This window comes from Eschrichtius robustus, chromosome 1 (genome assembly GCF_028021215.1).
Source record: "Eschrichtius robustus isolate mEscRob2 chromosome 1, mEscRob2.pri, whole genome shotgun sequence".
Classification (NCBI taxonomy): domain Eukaryota; kingdom Metazoa; phylum Chordata; class Mammalia; order Artiodactyla; family Eschrichtiidae; genus Eschrichtius; species Eschrichtius robustus.
Genome location: NC_090824.1, coordinates 135438378 through 135459793, shown reverse-complemented (window position 1 = coordinate 135459793; position 21416 = coordinate 135438378). Strand labels below are relative to the sequence as shown.

The 21416-nt window shown below is 59.3% G+C and overlaps 1 protein-coding gene and 1 long non-coding RNA gene across 3 annotated transcripts; one reads left to right on the top strand and one right to left on the bottom strand.

Moving 5' to 3' along the window:
- Positions 1 to 582: 582 nt before the first annotated feature.
- On the bottom strand, positions 583 to 10335 carry C1H15orf39 (chromosome 1 C15orf39 homolog). 2 transcript variants are annotated; one of them, XM_068555895.1, is made up of 3 exons: positions 10180 to 10335; positions 4020 to 6833; positions 583 to 2047 (listed from the first exon to the last, which is right to left on the bottom strand). In XM_068555895.1, the coding sequence occupies exons 2-3, from the start codon at positions 6781 to 6783 to the stop codon at positions 1680 to 1682; spliced, it is 3132 nt and encodes a 1043-aa protein (XP_068411996.1). In that variant the 5' UTR covers positions 6784 to 6833; positions 10180 to 10335; the 3' UTR covers positions 583 to 1679. The 2 variants fall into 2 exon arrangements, with proteins under 2 accessions (XP_068411996.1, XP_068412000.1); XM_068555899.1 differs by having other exon boundaries at positions 1961 to 2047; positions 3968 to 6833.
- A 2055-nt stretch (positions 10336 to 12390) lies between these two features.
- On the top strand, positions 12391 to 21115 carry LOC137772039 (uncharacterized). The gene is made up of 3 exons (XR_011075450.1): positions 12391 to 12493; positions 12617 to 12674; positions 21046 to 21115. It is a non-coding gene; the product is annotated as an uncharacterized lncRNA (long non-coding RNA).
- Positions 21116 to 21416: the final 301 nt, after the last annotated feature.

The window sequence follows — 21416 nt, the reverse complement described above, 5'->3', positions numbered from 1 at the left end:
CTCAGTGAAGACCCACAAATATTAGGATAGATGCTGGTAGGTGTGACCAGCCCTCACAGACTGGCTCTGCCCAGATGGAGTGGGAAACCACGGCCAGGAAGCAACCTCAGCAGCCCTGAGAACAAACCTATGTGGGAATACATGCCAGCAGAGGCAGGGTGTCTGGAGGGAACCGAAGCCCAGCTAAGGCGTAGGAGGGGCCGTCCCTCAGTGGAGAGATGGGGACAGCTGTTTTACCTAGCCCTTGGCAGGCACATCCTTGGTCCTGGCAGAGGGGCACACAATAGGGTCTGGTGACCAGCATTTCTCACTGGGCAGTGGGCTACAGACCAGCAACCACCAGGACCCACACGGGTCTCAGGAGGGAGAGGCTTTGCCTGAGCAGGGAAACGGCTGCCCCGTGGGCATGTGGTGAGGGCCCATATGGCTGCAGCTAGTGGGCACAGCGTGCTTCTCGGCCTAGCATCTTCTGGGCTGGGAGCAGGGAGAGCTGCAGCCTCTGAGTGAGGGGCTAGCGATGACACATGAAATCTATGACCTCCCCCCAAGACACAGTCAGGCCCCAGGTCCAAACACAACCCAAATTCTTTTATGTTTAATGGCCTGCCTCCAGGGCCCACAGCCTTATTACAGACCTTAACTAGGCCAAGGGCCCGGCTTGCCAGCCGCTGGCTCAGTTCAGCACTCTGCAAGAAGGTAACCCACAGCAGGCCTGGCTGATGGGGCTCTGGCTTGGGGAGGGCCAAGGTCCTTAGTCGACATCTTCGGAGACCTCCCAGGACTGAGCTGTCACTCAGCCTGTCCCTTTTTTTAGTCCCTGAGTCCCTGCAGCTGCTTGGCTTCCGGCAAACACACAACTTTCCTGGGAAAGTGCACCAGGTTGGGGTGGCGCCTCAGGGAAGTCACTGGTGTCAATTCAGCACAGGCCGGGGCCTCCCAGGGGTGAAAGCAGCAGGCCCAGGACAAGGATGCCAGCCCCAGGCTGTATCCCTACACCCCCTGTAGCAGGGGATGGGAGTGGAAGGCTCCCTCATGGAGCTCCAGACTCAGGGGTTAAGGCCCAACCCCAAATGCTGGGGCTGTATGTAGCCCTAGGCTTTTCTGGGAAATGATTCTAGAAAGTGTGTGAGCCATATACACTGGACAACGTACCACTCTAAGATGACCAAGTCCTATGACGCATCAAGACTTTCTAGAGGAAGGTTCTGCGGGCCTCAGCCTCCTATTCCAGGCCCTGGCTGAGACCTAGGCTCCTGTCCTGGGCAGGAAGCAGAGAGCAAACCGTGATGGGTGTGTGTCAGGTATCACCGCACAACAACCCTGTGAGGTAGGCTGTGTTGTCCTATTTTACAAATGGGAAACTGAGGGCGCAAGAGAGGAAGTGGCCCGCCCGTTTACACAGCAAGGAACAGGAGCCAGGATTCAAACCCAAGTCTGTCGGGCTCCAAAGCCCACACGTTTTCTCTAAGGAAGAAATATAGGAAGTAGTCCTTTCTGATAAAGGCCCTCAAGTTAAAAGTTCAGGGTCTCTCACCCCAGCCTGGGGTGGGGGGTGGGGGCAGGGTAAGAGCTGGAGGAACCCCAAGGCCATGTCCACTCCTGGCCCTCAGCAGCTGGACCGGCAGAAGCAGGGCATAGAGAGTGATCCCCAGATCTCCAAACAGCAGAGGCGACCAAGGCTACAGCTGATGGCTCTGGCTGCCCAACAGCTGCGGGCGGGGCGCGGTCCGGTCGGGTCCTGAGGCCTTATGGCCCCAAGTGGGCAGAGCCAGGCCATTGAGCCAGGCGGATTCGAGCAGGCTGCGGAAGCGCGCCCTCATCGCGGGGCCGGGCGAGCTGGCACCAGCAGCAGGGGTGGGTGAGGCACCTCGGGACCCTCCTCCAGCAGTCGCCTCTGCTTTCTCCAGGCCAGGGGCTGGTGGCTTCCTCCCCGGCTTTTTGGCTTTGGGGGCAGACAACTTCCAAGCCAGGTCTAGGCTCTCTGGCTCCTCTCTGGCCACGGTGGGCTCTGAGGAGGGCACAGATCCAGCCTCAGTGTCAAAGTCACCTGGAAAATGAACATACCGTCAGGCTGCAGACCCCCAACACCCTCAAGTCCCATCTCCAGGCCTCCAAAGCCATCTAGACCAGTGGCTCTACTGTCCCAGGTCAGGGCGGCCCTGGCAGGGTCACAGACATCATGACCCTTCCCAGCACGTGCACACTGGCCAGACTGTCATGCCCGTCAAGCTGAAAGGGTGTGCTTCTCCCCAGGTGATACCAGCACTCTATCTAATGAGGGCACCACCCCCCCCAGGAACCCTTTGGGTGCAAGGACAAGAGGAAAGGGGCTCAACAGGCCAGAAACCATTGGTCTGATCCAAAGGCTCACTGAACAGGTGGGGAAACTGAGGCACAGAGAGAGAGGACCCTGCCACGTATAAGGGTGCCATCATTCTTCTGCCACATCACCCCCAGAACCGGAACAAGAGCCAGGCAGGGACTGCCCTGAGAGCAGTGCCCGGAGGGAGGGAGTGGAGGAAGGGGCGGAGGGAATGGGAGGGGGCTCCTGACCAAGAGCACACCTACTTGGAAGGGAGGCTGTCAGGGGAGCACTGTCTAAGGACACCACTGAGGAGTGGCCCCATAAGGATACGGGAGGGAATGGGGACGGGGGCACCAAAATGCAGCCAGTGGTAGGAAGCTGGGCCCCAGACTCTCATAGACTTGGTCAGAGCAGGAGGGGTCTGTGACGTGCCTGGGACCCACTGTCCAGCGGACCTGTCCCTCTCTGGGCCCCAGAGAGCCCAAATGTATAGAGACAAGACTGGCTGGGGAGCTTGTGAGTGAGGCATGACACCCACTTTCACTCTTTCTCACCCAGGAATAGAATTCTTGTACTTGCATTTTCTTTGCACCCCATTAGGGCAAATGCCCCAACTTTGTAAGTGCTCAGTAATGCTCATCACCCACACCCCAAACTCCACATCAGCACCTCGCTGCCTCAGGCCCCCCTCTCCACCCCGATATGGAGTCTGGACCAGGTAAATGCCCAGGGCAAGGCTGCCAGGATGGGGAGGGGACAAGAAAGAGTTTCTGTGGAGACACAATCAGAGGCCTGGCGGACGTAAGGCAGGGGGACTACAGAGCGGGCCTCTGGCCTCAGTGCCAGATGTCCTGAAGTAGGACAGGCAACGACAGACACCACTTGACACCATCACCAAAGCCGCGGCTGAAGAAGTGTGATCCTGATGGTACACGCCGTGAGGCACTACAGCCACTCCCGAGAGCAAGGTCCAGCTACTTGAACCGATGCAGAAGATGCTCTCGGACACAAAAACAGCACATTGGAGAACACCGTGCGCAGATTATTTGGTAGGGAAAAGCAAACCACAAAATGACGCTCCGACTTACAGGCAATTTCTGTGTGTGTAAATATCTGGGAGGACTGGGGAATTTCACACATTTAAAAGTGTTCAGGGAGGGAGGGTGGGACCCCTCCCAGGTTTGGGGTATGAGGTGCTGGATGAGTGCAGTGCTGCTGAGACAGGAAAGACTGGGGTGGGAAGTGAGCTCAGGGCAAAGGTCAGGAGTGTGGTTTGGGAGGAGTGAAGGGTTGAAGAGACCCCAGGTGCAGAAGCCCAGCATGCAGTCAGGTATCTGGGGCTGGAGCTCAGAAGAGGGGAGGCGGGGCGGGACAGACACAGGGGGAAATGACCTCAGACAGGCACAACGGAGGATGAGGGGGGAACCTGGGAGGGTGCTGCGCCAGGGAAGGCCAAGTTTTCCTGGGGACAGAGCAGTTGGCACGTTCAGAGACTTACAAAGGAGGCTGTGCAGGCGCTCATTGATGCTGGGGGTGAAGAGGGATGGGGGGCGTCCACAGAGCCTACCCTGGAAGGCCAGCCCCCTCCCCAGGCACGAGCTCTTTCCAGAAGCCCGGGAATCCCTCAGACCCTGGCTGTGACCACTCACACAGCCCACACACCTGTCACTCGCTCACACAGCTCCGGTGGCTACTGGGGCTGCCCCATGCTCACCCAGCTGGCGGCGTACACAGTCTCGCCATTGCAGGCCCAGCAGGTCAGGGTAGATGTCGGGCAGCTGGCGCAGCGCCAGCAGCTTCAGCATGCGCGACGTGCAGCCGTGCAGGGCGCGCTCCCGCAGGGCCCGCTCCTCCGACAGCGTGGTGGGCCTCAGCTCCACGCGATGCTCCTGCAGCACGTGGTCCACGGAAGCGGGTGGCAGCCGTGGGAAGAGCCGCTCCTTCACCAGGTGGATGGGCACGAAGATGGCCCCGGCCCGCACCACGTGGGGGAAGGGGCACTGCTGCGTGCACACGAAGCTCTGCAGCTGGGACAGCAGCTTGCCCAGCAGGCCCTGCACACCCTGGCAGTCCTGCCACGCCGCCCGGCCCCAAGGCCCAGACGTCTCAAGCCACTCGCGCAGCTTTTCCGGCGGGGAGTGGGCCACTGAGCCTGAGATGGCGTCACACAGGGACGCGTGCAGTCCTGCAAAGTGTTGCTCTGGGGAGTCTGCTGTGGCGGGAGTAGAAGCTGGAGCGGGGCCTGCAACTGGAGCCGGAGCCGGAACCAGAGCCGGAGCCGGAGCTGGTGCAGGCGATGGAGCCGGAGCAGGGGCCGAGGCGGGGGAGGTCATGGCTACAGCTGGAGGGCTGGGCAGCGCCAGGTTGAAGCAGGCCACGGGCAAGGGCTGGGTGAGAATCTGTAGTCCAGCGGGCACAGGTGTGGGGGTGGGTGCAGGCTGGGCAGGGGCTGAGGTGGGCACAGCTGGGACCACGGCTGGAACCACAGTTGCAGGCAAGGGTGCTGGCCGGAGGATCTTGAATTTTCGGAACATGAAGGCCACAGAGCTGTGGAAGTTGGTCCTTGGGGTGGCCTCTGCGGTCACTGGCACCCCAGGCAGGTCTGGTGCCTCTGTGACTACCTTTTTCAGGACTTGTCGATCTGAGACCGTGTCCCCCACACCTGGCATGTCGGAGACTGTGTTTCCCACGCCTGGCACATCCACAGCTGCGGTGGGCTTGGCATGCCCTGCGGGATGAGGGACCTTGGTAGGGGGGGCCTCTGCCGCGGTCTTCTTCACACTCAAGTCCAGTGCCACCTCCTCCTTAAGTGAGGCGTGCACACTCGAGGGGGCGTCCCGGCCAGGCAGAGATCCCCTGCAGTCTTTGTCGTGGCTCTCATCGGGGGCTGGGGCCGGGTCTGGCTCATCTGTGGCCTCAGGTGCCTGCACGTCCAGGTAGTCACGGTACGGGGCCAGGCTGAAGACGTTGTCGATAATAGGCATGGGTGGGGAGCTGGGTGGCAGTGTGCCACTGTTCTGCAGAAGAGACTGGCGCTCCTGGGCACAGGGCGGGAGTGCCGGTGGGGTGCGTGGAACCGGACTATCTCCAATGATGATGGGTGCCCCAGGGTGCTCATCGCGCTGGGGCTGGCGCTGCTCTCGCCTGCAGCTGGGCAGCCACATCTTCTCCTCGGCTTCCTGCACTGGCTTCTCTGCAGGCCTTGCAGGCTCTAAGCATGGCTGGCTGGCAGGCAGAGGCTGGCCCGCCCGCTGGAAGGCACCGGGCTGTGGCACAGCCTGCACACCGTTCTGGGAAGGTGGCGTCCCTCCGAGCCCTGGGGATGCTCCATGGAGAGAGAGGTCATCCCGGGCGTAAGGAAAGCCCAGCGTCTGGGGGGCAAAGTCCACCGGGCAGCGTGGGGCAAGAGGTGGCTCCAGCTTGAGGCCTGGCGAGGGTGCTGGGAGGGGGGCAGAGGGGTAGGAATAAGTATCCAACCCCACTGGGGGCATATAGGGTGTCTGAGCTGCCTGCTGCCGCAGGTAGGGGCTGCTTAGCCCACCAGCTGCGTACCCGGCCCCCTTGTGGGCTCCCAGAGGCTGCGGTGGAAGCATTGAGCCATAGCTGCCCTGCTTCTCTGGGTGGCGACAGGCTGGAGGGCAAGGGAAGGCCTGTGCGGGATGGGGCAGCGGATAGTGGGTGGGCACTGCATCCTGGCAGGCTGGTCCCAGAGGTTGGGCCAGCTGGGTCCAAGGACTGGGGGGTCCCTCGGACAATGCCTGCTTGGGGTCCCCAGAGTAAGGACCTGCATACTTGGAGGCCAGGAAGCCCGTGCTGTGGATGGTCCGATACTTCTCCAAGAATGCCTGGCACGGGGAGAAGCTCACCGAGGAGTCTTTGCCAGATGTCCCAGCTGGCACCCCACGCAAGAAGGTGCCATCCAGGGACTGGCCCTTGCCAGGAGCTGGGGGCAGAGAACAAGATGGGTCGGCGGGGGGTAACAGGGATCCAGTCACCAGCGTCCAATCAACATCCAGAGGCCTCTTTGCTGCCCCTTCCCCCAGGCAGGTTGAGAGCCCATAACACAGAGGGTTGCGGTAGACAGGTTTGGGTGCCGCCAGTGGTGGGCCTGGGTAGGAGTGAGCCTGGGGACCGAAGGGCAGGAGCTCAACGGGGCCAGAGTCCTGTACTTTCTCAGAGCTTTCTGTGGGTGGGCGGTAGAGCAGGCAGCTGGTCAGAAGGTTGTCTGCCCGAAGTGGGGGTCCTGCCATGCTGGTGGGGTACAAGGGTGGGTATGGGGTCCAGGATGCCAACCGCTCAGACCCTGTCTTCGGAGGACCCCCCATGGGGCAGGAGAAGTAGGCACCCTTGTAGCTGCAGGGGTCCTGGTTACCAGCAGAGGGGGGCAGGCTGTGCCCGGGCCCAGAGTCTGCCTCTAGGCGGGGCAGCTTGCCATACATCACAGGCCCCAGGGTCCCCAGTGGCCGCTTCTCCGCCATCACTGTGAAGGCTTCAAGCCCTCCAGGGCCCCAGCTACTCAACTGCTGACCTGGGAGAGAGAGGGAGAGGCAGGGGCTGTCAGAAAAACAGGTTACAGGCAAGCAACAGAAGGCTGTTGCTCCTACTGGCTCATTGCCATGCCCAAGAACTTGGCACTTAGTAGATGCTCAATAAAGACCGTATGGATGAATGAATGAAGGCATGAGCCAACTTTATTTTGTAAGCTGCAGAATCCTTTGTTTAATGAATTCTTGTACAGCAGCCCTAACATACCCCCGCTCCCACTCCAGGAGCCCCTTCTGTTCAGCTTTCCTCCACATGACTCCCAAGACCCCTTCCACAATTTCAGACTTTGTAGAACACAGTCTGAGGATCGCTTCACTTGGCTACTCCTCCTGCCCACACCTCCACCCATTTACAGATGAGGAGACCCATTCATCCCAAAGTCACTGATGAAAGAGATGGGAGGAGAGGCAGGCTTCCTACCTCTCACTACAAGCTCTTATTCCAAGATGCCATAGTGATCTCTAGATGCCTACAGCAGCCAAGATGTGGAATCAGGCACTGTCTACAAATTCAGATTTCCTGTGATACTCTAGATCTCACTTTCTGACCTGCCAGTCTCATGGAAAATAGCAGAGCCAGGCCTGGAACCCAGGTCCCTAGGCCCAGGAGGACAGATACTGGGCTTGGTTTTAGAGGGCAGTGCCCCAGCGCAACCCTTTGTATAAGCCCCACCCCGCACCCTAGACCCACCCCAGACCCACCCCCAGGAGGAGAGCAAAGGCTGTCCAGCAGATGGTGCTGTGGCGCCAACAGGAAGCTCCCAAAAGTGTAGGGGAGGAGAACCTGTGCCCATCCCAGCCCCTAAACTGCAGCTATTCCAAGAACGTGGGGGCAGCACAGGACCATGGAGCAGGTGGGGAGGCGAGAGGATGTGAATATGCAGGGAAGGAGCTTCCAGGGGTCACAAAGTGCTAGTTGGCAACGACTCCCATTGTATTGATGGAAAAACTGAGTACCAGAGAAAGACTAAGGTCCTCAAGAAAGGCCAAGCAAGGATTGGGACCTAGGCTCAGAGAGGTCAACTGTGGCTTTCCTCAAGGCAGCAGGCACCCAATGGCCCAGGAGGGGGTCATCTGAGGCCAGTCTACTAGGACCACACTGACCTGCTTCTACCTCCCCCAGTGCCCTGTTCCCTGAAACCCTCAGGTGGCTTAGAAAGGATGAATCAGCTCAATCTTGCTATCATTAGGCCATGGGACAGGTGTCACAAGTTTCTATCACCAAGCCAAGACCAGCCCCCCTCTCTCAGTCTTCTCCCTTCCGGCTGGTGGCCAACGACACCCACACGCTCAGAGTTAGACCAGCACATTTTGGGGACAGAAAAAGCCAAGGGTAATATGGGGGCCAGTGCCTACTCTCATCCCAGCCTAAGTGCACCAAGGAAGCCAGACAAGACTCAGAAAGAAAGCTGTCTCATCTCCGGGCCAGAATCCAACACCTCAGGCCAGCCTGGAGAAGTGGATGCTCCGAGAAGACAGGAAGGAGCACCAGAGCAACAATACCGATAGCCGTGCCCTATGACAGGGCCCTGCACCCCAGGCGGAAAGCCCCCACCCTGCTGCACAGCAACTTTGCAGGAAGGGGTTGTATGGTTTGGGGAGTGCTGAGCCTCCCTGTCCCTGGGGAGCTCTGGGTTAATAAGTGCTGGCTCTAGTCTCACCTTCCCCACACACTCCTTGGGGCCTTCTCCATACCCACCCCCGGCCCCAAGAGCCCTTCTCTCCTAGGCTCTGCCCATTGCGTGCCCTTGACCCTGGAGACTTCCTGAGACACCCCCCCCCCGGACTTAGCCCAATAAAGGTGAGGCCACTTGGGACCCACAAGAGTCTTTGGGGGAGAGATGGGGGCTCCAGGGAGGCAGCAGAGGACTATGAAGGGTATGGGGGTAACATTACCTCCGGCTCTTAGGAGATGGGGAGAGCCCAGTGTTTTACACACTCCCTCAAGCGAGGCCCCTCTCCACTCTAAACGGTAGCCAAAATGTAGGTGCCTCCTTCCCTCACACACACGCAGCAAGAGGCAAGCAATTGTTCGGAGAAGGGCGGGACCCCAGGGGGCAGGGTCACATCACCCTCTGGGCCACCGAGCTGCTTGCTGGCTGAGGCTGCGGCTGGGCTGGGAGGACCAACCTCAAGCAGCGCCCAGGAGAAGAGCCCACCACCGCTGTGCCATCCCTGCCCTAAGCAGCAGGGGGAGCAAACAGCTCCGTGGCTCAATTCCCTCTTCCAACGCCTAAGGGGTCTCCGGATGGACGCTGGGCAAGACCAGGAAGAAGAGAGCGATCCTGCCCAGCTGTGGCCAGCGCTTGGACTCTCTTAGAGGGCTGAATCGGCTCCCCTTCCCGTGTTCTCACACCTCCCCCAGCTGAGGCTCTGGGCCCTGCCCACGCTACAACCGCATCTAGGGGCAGCCCAGGCTCTCGTGGTGGGGGAAGGGTCGCGGGATCCGCTCCACCCCCTTTCCCCTACCTGCCTGGCCCATAACTCCGGTGCCTGGGGCCCTCAGCCGGCCTAGCTTTGGGGCTGCCGCCACACCCGACCCCGGCGGCTTCCGGGTGTCCCCATGCCCTGCCCTGAGGCGCTGGGGCGCACGTGCACCCCAGCAGGCCGATACACAGGCCGCCGCCACCCATGCAAACCCGTGCCTGCAAGTACGTGCCTGGCCCATATCTGCACCCACGCCCCTCCAGAACTGCGTTCTCCCCTCGTTCGGGCCCCCGCGCACCCAGCCCCACGGACCGACACCCAAAGACTGGCGGAGGGCGGGGGCAGGGGGCGGCCCGGCAGCAGAGTCCGGACAGCCACCGCCTCGGGGCGATCCCGCCAGCCTGGGCTGCGGCCAGAGGGTGAGTCAAGCCGTAGCGAGGAAACCGCAGGGCCGTCCCGTCCCAGTAGGGCGCGTCCAGGGCCCCGCGGCGCCTCAGTGCCAGACGCCCCCCAGGCCAACCCCCGCCACCCCCTCATCTCCGCCCGGGCAGTCCACGTGAGCCGGGCCCAGCGGGAGGCCCGAGGGCTCGGCCTGAGCTCCTCTTCGCCAGCCCCACGCCGGATCGGGCGCCGGGGCCCCGCCGGGGCTCCAGAGAGCTACCAGGCCCCGGGGGCCTCGAAGTCCGGGGAAAGTTGGGGCAGCGGCGAGACCCTTGCCCCGCAGCCCGCCAGCCGGGGGTCCGCGGCAGCCAGGAGCCACGCCACCTCAGCCCAGGCCCAGCGCGCTCCATCCCCGGGCCGGCCGGCAGGGGCGCCCTGGGGCAGCGCCACCCGCCCCTTCCCCACGCGCCGCCCGCAAACTCGGCCCAAGTTTTCGCGTCCGCCGAGTGGGCGAGCTCCTACCTGCAGGGCACCGGGGTTCCCGCTGCTGCTGCCCGGGGCCGCGGCCGCATCCTCCAGCGCCGCCGAGGCCGCGGGTCCTTGTCCGGCCGGGCCCTGCACGGGAAGTCGCGGTGAGCACCGAGCCCGGAGCCACCCTCCTCGCTGCCTTTCGCGCCGCCGCCGGGCGCCGTCTGCGGTCCCAGGCGGGGCGGGCTGGGGGCGGAGCGGGGGCGGGGCGGCCCGCGCGGTTGGGGCAGAGCCCGGCCGCGCCTCTGGGAGCTTGCGCTCCCCTGAGCCCCGGGGTGCGAAGGGCCTGCCTCTGCCAGCCCTCTGGGGACCGGGCCGCGGGCGCTGTGCACAGTCTGTACCCACCGCACTCTGAGAACCATCGCCTGGCGCGCCCATCCCACGCCTTCATTCAGTCACTCCGTTAGATCACTCATTCATTGTCACTTTCTAGCTATGCGGCCTTGCGCCCGCCACTTGACCTCATGAGCTTTAGTTTCCTTATTTTAGTAAAACTGGGATTATATCATAGCGGTTGTGTCGTAAGGCTTAGAAGAGTTTGTATTAAAATATCTGGCTCTCAAAAAAATAAATAAAATAAAATATCTGGCTCTCTTGGGCTAGTACAGTTGCATTAGGAGGCTGGAGAAGGGCTCCTTAGTCTGTCCCCTCATCTCGGTGCAGCCAGTGAGGGCAAATTCCAAACAAATGTATCTCAACTCCTGTTAGGGCACCATACCTGTCTGAGGAAGGGGTGATTTCCCCATCTCTGGAGTGAGCCAGGAATGAGGATGCTGGGAGGTTTGTTAAGTGGCCTCTGAACCTTTAGGACAAATCTCCCTCAGTAAGACAAGCCTGAGCACGTGTAGCCTGGGAGGTGAGATGGGGTGGAGTATCCCCAGCCAGGAATGGTCTGTTACCAAGAGAGGGGCTGGAGTGGTGGAAGGGCTTTCTCTATTTGCCCTCTCTGGGCCATCTGATGTTGGATGAGAAGCCCCTTGGTGCTGCTACCTTCTCTGAAAAACCTGGTCCCTCACATTTCCTGGGCTGCCCAAGGACTGGGGACAGGTGTGTGCAGTGGAGGGAGGGAACAGGTGAACATGCCAAAGGTCAGAGCAAGTTCATGGGGCAAAACCACCCAGGCCACTTGCTCAGATCCCAAAGGTCAGGCCTGCCCGAGTCAAAGGGTAGAGCAAACGTAAGGCCACAGGTTCCAAGAGTAAGGAAGCAGCTAGAGCAGCTGGAGCTGAGCAGCAGGGGCTGGGCACTGCAGGGAGGAAGAGGAAGTGAAGGCCACCCGGGGGCAGCAGAGAGGGTGTCACTTAACTGAGAGCTGGAGGGTCCTTAGAAATAGAGTTCGGAGAGAGCTGGCAAGCAGAGACTCAGAGAAGGTTGGGGCTTTCCCAAAGTCACACAGCAGGCTGAGATCAGGAAAGTGCATCTGTGTGCTGACAACTAGGAGTCATGGCCAAGCCTCAGCTCACAGGCTGTTCTTCCCCACTCTTGCTCTTCACCAACCTGGCCTCCCCTCCACGACACCCATTCCCCCGCCTCTGCCCTGTAATTAGGGGCTGGGTGGAGGGCAGTGTTCTCAGCTCTTAGGGTCTAGTCTCAGAACTCTCGGGTTGTATGCTCAGCGGGCTGGGTGTTCCCTTCAATCTCTCTGAGCCTGAGCGGAGCCCACCCAGGCCAGGATGAGCCTGGCGAGACCCCAAGGGGGCCAATTAAGAATCTTCAGCCCAGGACTTCCTTGGTGGCACAGTGGTTAAGAATCCGCCTGCCAATGCAGGGGACACGGGTTCGAGCCCTGGGCCCAGAAGATCCCACATGTCGCGGAGCAACTAAGCCCATGTGCCACAACTACTGAGCCTGTGCTGTAGAGCCCGCGAGCCACGACTACCGAGCCCACGTGCCACAACTCCTGAAGACTGCATGCCTAGAGCCTGTGCTCTGCAACAAGAGAAGCCACTGCAAGGAGATGCCCATGCACTGCAATGAAGAGTAGCCCCCACTCGCTGCAACTAGAGAAAGCCGTGCACAGCAATGAAGACCCAAGGCAGTCAAATAAATAAATAAATAAATAAATAAATTTTTTTTAAAAAAAAAGATTCTGTGGTCCCATTGAGTCTTGTCTTAATTCAGAGACCACTTCACAAAGTATCTTCACTTAATCATTGTCTTCTCCATTCCTTTTAGGCATCACTTAGACACCTTGGACTACAAAAGAGATATCACAGGGCAGGGGACCTGGGAGCCACTTTGTAACTTTCTGAGCCTCAGTTTCCTTACCGGCAAAACAGGAACCATGAAACCTGCCTCACAGACTGCGGTGAGTGTTGAATGAACAAAATCAGTGTGGGAAATTGCTTGTAAACTATAACAAGTTTGTAGAGTATCAGCTGACTATGAGCTCCTGAAGGCGTGACCTTGCCCTCTTCTTCTCTATCCCAAGGTCATGTGCAGAGCCTGTGGGGAGAGGTGCCTATCAAGCCTTTGTTGGATAAAAGAAGGTAATCAGTACAAGGTGGCTGCCTTGGGAACCCTCTCCCCCCCCCCCCCCCCCCCGCACCGTGTGTTTATTAGGCTGTGGTCTTGGAGAGAAGGAATGGTATTGTGGCTGGAAGGAACAGTGTGAGCAAAAACAGAGAAGGGAATAGTCTGCCCTTATATGGGCTTCCTGGCTGGTGTTAACAAAGAACAGTGGCGTAGAGAAGCCTGGAAAGGAGGTTTCACACTCACCACCCCCCCCCCTCCAACACACACACCAGGGCTCCACAGGCTCCACAGGCAGATTCTCCCCCTCCACCCCGCACCAGACACTGATTACTCCTCCTGGCTCCCTGGGAAGGCGAGGTAAAAGGTCAGCTTCCTGAACCTCTGCTTGTTACCTACACATGGCTATTAATAACAATGCCATTCTCTCTAATGAGGCCACCCCTGCTATTTACAAATTTCCTTCCTCAGAGGAGCTCCTTCTCACCCCAGGGGAGGGAGATGTGGTGCTGGTAGCCACCCTACAGGCAGAGAAACAGAGAAGTGTGGTGCCTTTTCCCAAGACACACAGCAATGCTCTCCCCAATCCTTTCAGACCCGGCTATAGACATTGCCTCCTTCAGGGAGGCCCCCAGATTGCTGTTATGGCCCTCTCTGTCCTCTCTATTTCCTCATCCCTTCCCTCCTCCTGCTCAGCAGAGGAACATCTCAGTGCTGGTAGGTGGGCAAGGCAAGAAGGTAAGGAGCTCCGCCTTGAACGTGGCCCTGCCGTCCATTGCTTGACAGACATGATCTCATTTAATTCTTACAACAAACATATGAGGCAGGGGTGTGAAAAACAAGTGAACTGAGGTGTGACCTACTGAGCTGAGTCACCTTAGGCAAACCCCTTAACCTCCCAGTTTGCTCATCAGTGAAATGGGCATGATTAGAAAATGTCACAGGGCTCATGCAGATCCAAGGAGTTCACAGCTTGTTTTTTATAGTAAGTCCTCAACCAGTGGTAGCTCTAGAGGGGGAAGCGGCTTGCCCACATAGCCAAGAAATGGAGGCGCTGGGACTCTCCCCCACGCCCAGGACCATGTGACCCCAAACCCTTCTGAGAGAAGGCTCAGGCACAGCTGGTGGTCGGGAAGCCTCTGCCACTCAAGCATGCATACCCTGAGCGGTCCCCTGTACCAGGGGCTGTCAGCCTGGGCTCAGGGCATATCAGGGGGTCTGAACTGGATAGGACCTGGGGTGGGGCAGGTTCATAGGATCTGATCAGCATGTGGTGAGCCACTTCCCAAAGCTGTGCTGGAAAACCAGGGTTTCCTTCTGCAGGGAGGGCCAGGTTAGGGGCAGGGGGAAACTGCTACTCTTCCTGAGTGAGCAGGGAGTGGGGACCTCCCCAACTCTGGAGGAGCCCGACCCCACCTCCAGAGGAAATCAGTCTCTCAGAGGGGGATCCCAAAGACCAAGAAAGGGAGAAGACTTTTCACTAGGCCACTCTGAAGACCATGCCTGCCTTCTGGCTAGAAAAAAAGCCCGCACACAATAATTTGGGGACCTTACTGCAGGAGAGGGAGGACTTTCTGATTAATTAACAGCCAGAGTGGATTGACTGTCCTTCCCTTCCTTCCTTCCACCAACTACTGAGGACCCACAGGCTTTATGCTGGCAGTGAGTGGGACCCTGGTACTGTTTCCCTGGCCAGTGAGAGAGGTGGATATAAAATAGACCATGACACTCCAGTGTGATGTTTGCTTGTGTGGGGATGGGGCTGCTGTGGACTGAGAGAGGCCTGAGGGATAGGGTACTGGGCCTTGAGTCAGGGGAGGGTCCCGCATTCTGGCTGTGCCAGAACCCAGCCACTGGCGGGTGGGGTGGGGTAGGGGGTCTGGCTAGGTGCTGACTCCAGAGAGGTTTTTCTAATGCCCACATCTGACCCTGTCACTCTCCCTGCCCCCAGCTTGGAGTCTCCCATGGCTCCCCAGTTCCCTCAGGATCCAATTTCCCACTCTGGCTTCTGCCTGCCTCCTGACTGACCCTCCCCAACCGGCCTGCCACTGCAGCCACCAGAGCCAAAGTTTTTTGCCGGGTCACACCTCCATGCTTTGGAATATGCTCTCCCTGAGCTTTGGCTGCCTGGCCAGCTCTTTCTTTGCTAACTCCTGTTGGTCTTCAAGGCTCCGCTCAGGCCCCTTCCTCCAAGAAGCCTTCCAGAGCTCCAGGCTCAGTCTGGTCACCTCTTCTGAGGCCTCATAGCATTCTGAACTTATCTCCATGCTAGCCATGAACTTATCTCCATTACCTAGTTGCAAGCCTGGCTCCCATACTAGCCTGGGTCTGCCTGAGCGCTGGGACTCCAGCGCCCAGCACAAGCCTAAGTCAGGCCGTGGTTGTGGAGTGAAGGGTTCATGGCAAAGGGGAACTGTGCACATCTGAAAGGGAAGAAGGGCAGAAAAACCTCCCCGGGCCCAGAGGTGAGAGCCTAAGAGGAGCCTCTGCTGCCAAAATCTCCCCTGAAGCCCCTGCATTTCCCCTCTCAGCCTCTCAGGACCCGAGACCGCAAACCCGAGGCCAGCGGCAGCCTGCTGGTCAACATAGGGAAACTGAGGCCCAGAGAGGGGCAGCCACATGCCCAGGGTCTGGGGCAGGCGGGCCTGGAACCCAGGTCTCCTGAAGGCCTGTCCAGTCTGAACACTGGCTTCCTTCTTGTTCCGATGTTGCCTCCGCATCCCACCCCCAGGAGGGAGAAACACCTAGCTGAGCTCCACCTGCACGCCTGCAGCCCCCTCCTCGGAGGCCCCCAGCCTGGGACTGGGAGTGAGGTGAAGACGAGGGGGAGCCCCTGAGAGAAGGGGAGAGGCTGATGCATTTTCCCCTCGGTGTCGCAGGAGGCTGCTCCCCCCATCCTGAGCCTGGACTCCTGCCAGCCTCCCTAATCACCTCCCCTCCTTCCCTATCCAGGGCCATTCTCTGGGGATCCCCTCCCCCGGGCCTCTGTGCCCTGGGCAGAGCAGCCCAGCTGTTACAAGGATGGTGGTTTGGGCCTGGGCAAGCTGTACCCACAACCCTGACTCCTGCCCAGTGCCCGCCTCGCTTCGGTCAGGCTTTGGCCTCCATAGGGAATTACCTTCCCCCAGCTCCCCAGTTCAAAGGTCTTGGGAGGCTGCCAACCCAGGTCCTCCTGGCCCTGCCTGGGCCCCCTCCCCCAGTGCCGGAGTACCCTCCTGTCCTATCGTGGGCAGGTCGGGTAGACTGCCTATTGAAGCCTTCCTAAGGCCGGCTGGGGCAGTGGGGTTCGGGCCAGGTGGTTAGCGCTGCCCCCTCGTTAGTGGCCCGCTGGGGTTTCCATCACTTAGGGCTGGTTACCAGGCAACTGCATCCAAGGGCTCGGCTCTGGCTTTGGGCTGGCACAGCCGCTGCTGCTGAGCGGGGAGGCTTGCAGTCAGGCCAGCTCAGGTCATGGTCAGGAGGCCTCATGTGCCTGGGAGGGATGGGGGTGGTGCCTCAGATCTGTAACCTCAGAAACTCCTTATCATTTTCTCAGCTTAGACCCATAGCCCTGCCCCACGAAAGGGGTCTCCAGGGTCTTCCACACAAACACCCATACTCAGAGCCTTCAGGTTTCTGGGAGGTTGAGGGGAGGCTGAGTGGGAGCAGAGAGGGGCACTTTTCCCTCTTTAGGGACTGGGGGTGCAGCCCTGTGGCCTTACTGACCACCACTCTGTGGCCTGAGGTGGGGTCCACGAGGAGAATGATTTCCCAGGTTACAGGGCTTGGGCTTTGGGTCTAAATCCTGCTCTGCCTCTCAGTGGTTGTGTGACCTTGGACATGCTGATTGCCTGTCTGAGCCTCCGTTGCCTCGTCTGTAGAATGGGATGATAACCCCTGTCTCATTAGGCAGTGTTTAGCCTGTAAAATGCTAACTAAAACTTTGGCTCCCCTGGTCCGGGTAGATCCCACATGCCACAGAGCAACTAAGCCCATGTGCCACAACTACTGAGCCTGTGCTCTAGAGCCCGCGAGCCACAACTACTGAGCCTGCGTACCACAACTACTGAAGCCCCCGTGCCTAGAGCCTGTGCTCCGCAACAAGAGAAGCCACCACACAATGAGAAGCCCGCGCACCGCAACGAAGACCCAATGCAGCCAAAAATAAATGAATAAAATAAATAAATTAAAAAAAAAATTTGGCTCAGGGAGGCCCCCTTGGGGCAGGGATTGCCTCAGTCAGCTCCTTTGGGGAGGTCCCCTAATTGGACCCCTGAGCCCTAGTAATGATGCAAACTCACCAGGCAGAGGATAACAGGCAGGGAGGGAGGGAGGGGAAAGGGGGAAGGAAACAGGTTGGCAAAAAAATAATAACAACCCCCCTCCCATTGTGAGGGGAGGGACTCGAGAGTCCCCAGATTGTCACTTAGTTGCTGTGTAACTTTGGATGGGTTGCTTGACCTCTCTGAGCCTCCAATTCCTCATTGACAAGTGGAGATAATAGAAACTCCAGCCCCAGAGTGTTGCTGTGAGAAGATATTCAAGGAAAGTACCTAGCACAATGCCTGGCTCAGAAGTAGGGACTCAGAGAATTGGAACAATTATCATCATGCTATTAAACCTGTATTACTACCGATGACTGTTCATACCCATCATCACATTGAGTTCTGAGAGCACCCTGAGAGGAAGGAGAGTGGGGGCAGGCATTCACCTAGGGGAGGTGTTTAGCCTCCCAGCTTTGTCTCCTGATTACCTGGTCTGGGGGTCCTGGGCCCCCTGAGGGGTGTGGAGGAGCTGGGGCTGCAGGTCAAGCAGAAGGTCACAGAGCAGTCTGGGATGCAGATGGAACCAGAGCCTTCAGAGTGGGGAGGGATTTAACTAGGCAGAAAGGAGCAGAGAGGGTAGGCTTGGTTGGGGGAACAGCCTTGACAAAGGCCTGGAGACCAGAGAGAGTGCAGAGTGTGGTCAGGGGCCACGGGAGCCAATGGGGCTAGATGCGGGGTGGGCTGAGACACCTAGGCCGATGTGAGTGATAGTCACATACTGCCCTGCTGAGGCCTGGGGTCTGACCCTAGGCAACCAAAGACCCCCTTACTCCAGGGTGCTGAGAATGTGCCAGAAATGTGGGCTGTGAAGAGGGGAGTCCTTTCTGGTTGCATCAAGGTGGCCACACTAACTCGCCTGCCCTCTGTCTGGAGGTCAATCTCATCCCCCATCTGTGAGCCTCCATCATCACAGAGCACAAATCCATCTCCCTGGGCTCTCCAGCCCCCTCGGGAGGCCACACAGGCCTGTTCTTGAGGGACAGAGCCCAAGCCGAGGTCCAGAAAGAGCCAGGGCTGGCATGGCATGAGCCCAGACCCTGCCAGGATGACCCAGCTCAGTGCTGTCACCGCTGTTCTCACAGGCAGCCTCAAGGGCCCCCAGCCCCACATCTGCCACCCCAGACTGGGGTGTCCTCCCTCCTCCTCCAGTCTCCCCCGGAGCACAGCACTCTGCCCCCCAGTGCTCAGTGAACCCTTCCAACAAGTGTGGCCTCAGAACACAAGTCTTCTGGTGGCAAGAAAGCCAGGACCAGGGCTGAGCTGTGGAGGAGACCAGGATGTTGCAGGACAGCTGGCCAGTGCTAGTAAATCAACAATTCCTGAGCAAACACAGCCCGCTCTGAACCCGAGCCTCCTTCCTCACCCTCTGCGGGCAGCCCCCTCCCCTCATGCAGTCCCTACAACCAGGCCATCTGTAGCTCACTCGCCTCCAATTAGCTCAGTAATTAGCACCTCATCGGCCTGTCTGCCTTTGAATGGCTCCCCTGGGAAGGGGTTGGAGGAGGTCTCTATGACCTCAGGGCCCAGGGCTGGGGCAAGTTCATGCAGGCCCAGGGGCCAGGCTGCAAGCCCCCTGTCAGTCTCCCTGCACCCACAGGTGGCCCCGGCATTCACTGACGTGGCATTCCCAGCACAGGGCAGCGGAGCCAACTGAAGAACCCCTCTGGGATTGGAGTAGGGGGCTGGGAGGCAGAGGAGCCCCTCCCAGGACAAGGCTTCTTGCAGCAATCGCTGGGACCCTTCTCAGCACCCCCACACACCTCCTCACCAGCTCTGCTTATTCAGGGACCCCTGGCTGGCTGGGATATCAGGGTGATGGGCAGGGGAAGTGTGCGAGGACAGCCAGGTCCCCAAGGGAAGGAGGCAAAACCGGTTGGGGTCAGATCAGGGAGCTGAGGGGGGGTGGGATGGTCTCTGGCTGGTGGGGTCGGAGAGGGCCTCCTGCAGGAGACAAAAGGAAGTGGAGAGATGTGAGGGGTTGTCAGAGTGTGTGAGGCCACAGCACAGCGCAGGGGCTCTGGCGTGAGGGGCAGGCCAAGATGTCCCCTGACTGAGCTCAATTTCCTCATCTTTTTTTTTTTGGCTGTGTTGGGTCTTCGTTGCTGCGCGCAGGCTTTCCTCTAGTTGCGGCGAGCGGGATCTACTCTTCATTGTGGTGCGCGGGCTTCTCGTTGCGGTGGCTTCTCTTGTTGTGGAGCTCGGGCTCTAGGCGCGCGGGCTTCAGTAGTTGCAGCACGCAGGCTCTAGGGCGCGTGGGCTTCAGTAGTTGTGGCACGTGGGCTTCAGTAGTTGTGGCTCACGGGCTTCGGTAGTTGTGGCACACAGGCTCAGTAGTTGTGGCTCGCGGGCTCTAGAGCGCAGGCTCAGTAGTTGTGGCGCACGGGCTTCGTTGCTCTGAGGCATGTGGGATCTTCCCGGACCAGGGCTCGAACCCGAGTCCCCTGCATTGGCAGGCGGATTCTTAACCTCTGCACCACCAGGGAAGCCCTCCACATCTTTAACAGAGGAACAGTCACAGTAACAGCCGCCAGGTTCCGGGGAGAATTACAAGATGTGGGGTGTGAGGCGGAGCAGCAGTGCTACGGAGGTGGGAGGCAGGTGGCAGCGGCACCCAGGCTGTGGGGCAGGAGGTGAGCGTCACAGGAAGCCAGCTTTTGTCTCCCTCCCCAGAGTCAGAGAAACACTGGCTGAGGGAGAGAGGCCTTGACAGGGCTGGGGGTGCCCCTAAGGTACTGCTCAGGCCTGGGGGAGGGTGTGAGGGAGGGCATGTCAGGCCCAGGTAAGCAACCAGTCTGAACGGCGCAGGGGACCCAGACAGGCAGGAAGTCAGCCTCACCCCAAGCCAAAACCCACAGATCGGGGCAACCTGGGGCTGACATCGGTCTGTGGTCAGCCACGAGACTGGAGCCCTAGCAGCAGGAAGGGCAAATAGAGTGCAGCTGGGAAGACACTTGGCCAGGGCAGGGTCTGCCCCTGCAATGAGTCTCCTCCGGTTCAGTCTAGAAAAGTCCCATTGCTGCCTCACTGTTCTGGTGCCAGAAGTCCCTGTAAGTGTCTCCTTCCCTGGGATAAGCATTGCCTTCTTAAAGATGGTCTGGTGAAAAAATGCCACCAGCCACTTAGCCCAGTCCCAAATCCCAACTTGCCACTCATGGCTGTGGGACCTCAGGCAGGGCCCTTCACCTCTCTGAGCTACAGGGTCCTTGACTGTGGGATGATGATCCTGCCCCAAGTTCATGGTGAGGCTCAAGTGCCCAGTGTTTGCTGGCACTTGATTGGGCCTGGCAGGCAGTAAGCACTCCGGGAGCCTGTGTTCCCCCTCCTTTCTCAGGGACCCTGAGAAAGTCGAGGTCCGCTTTCCCTTCTCTAGAAACGAGAAGTTCTGTGAGTCACGGCGGAAAGGCCAGAAAGCCAAAACCAGCTCCCCAGTCCCTCCTCCCTCCAGAGGCTCCGAGCTGGAGGGGAGCGGGCAGGCAAGTCCTTCCGGTAACATCTCCTGCTTTCAAGCCTCCAGCTCCCAGCCCATCTTCATCCCAATCCTGGCTCCCAGTTCCAGTTCTATCCCCATTCCTATCCCAGTTCTGAGGCAACAACAAGGAAACACAGCAGGACGATCCTAATAGGGCGAAAGGCCTTGAGGTGGGTTTGTTCAATTAAGGGGAAGGGACTCGGAAACCATGGCTCCTTGCCTCCAGGCCGCTGCCTCTGGCCTGGTCCTCCTTGCCCACAGTGATCTTCTGAGTGTCAAACTCAAGTCTACGGGGTCTTCCTGTGACCCACACCACGGGCGCTGACGGTGGGGGGGCGGAAGTATCAGGCTCTGGTCAGCCTGAGCCCTGCCTGTGACCATGGTCCCTGTTTGTCCCCAGAAGGGGCAGCATAAAGCCTTAAGGGCAAAGCATTTGTGAAGTCATTTGGAGGCAACTGTGGAGACTGTACTTCTCAGCTGGGAAGGGGGTGCTGAGGGAAGCAGCAGGGGAAGCTGGTGAACCCAGGAAGTGGATCTGGCTTGGACGTGAAAGGCCTGGGCCTCTCCCTGGGGCCCAGGTGACCACAGACATGATCAGTCTTCTTTATTTCTCAGTCAGGGTCTGCCCAGAACCGGGGCCACCTCTCATCCACTCCTGCAACCCTTTCGGTCCCAAGCACCCCTGTGGACTTTGAGGGGCTCCCTGATTGGCTGACTCCGTGACTCCAGGTCAGTGCGGGTAGAGTGCTAACCACCCCCCAGGGCTGTGGCTGGGAGCCAGTCCCTGGGGAGCCAGGACTGTCACCGTGACCTGATAGGCTTCTACCAGGATGGTGGCCTCCCCACCCCGTGACAAGTCGAGACAGGCCTCACAGAGCAGAATGAGGGCCCTCCCCGAGCTTGAGAATGTGCTTCCGGGGCCACGGGACTGGAGGGCAGGGGCCCACACTCTGGGTTGGAGAGGCCGGGGGAGATGGGTGCCCTGT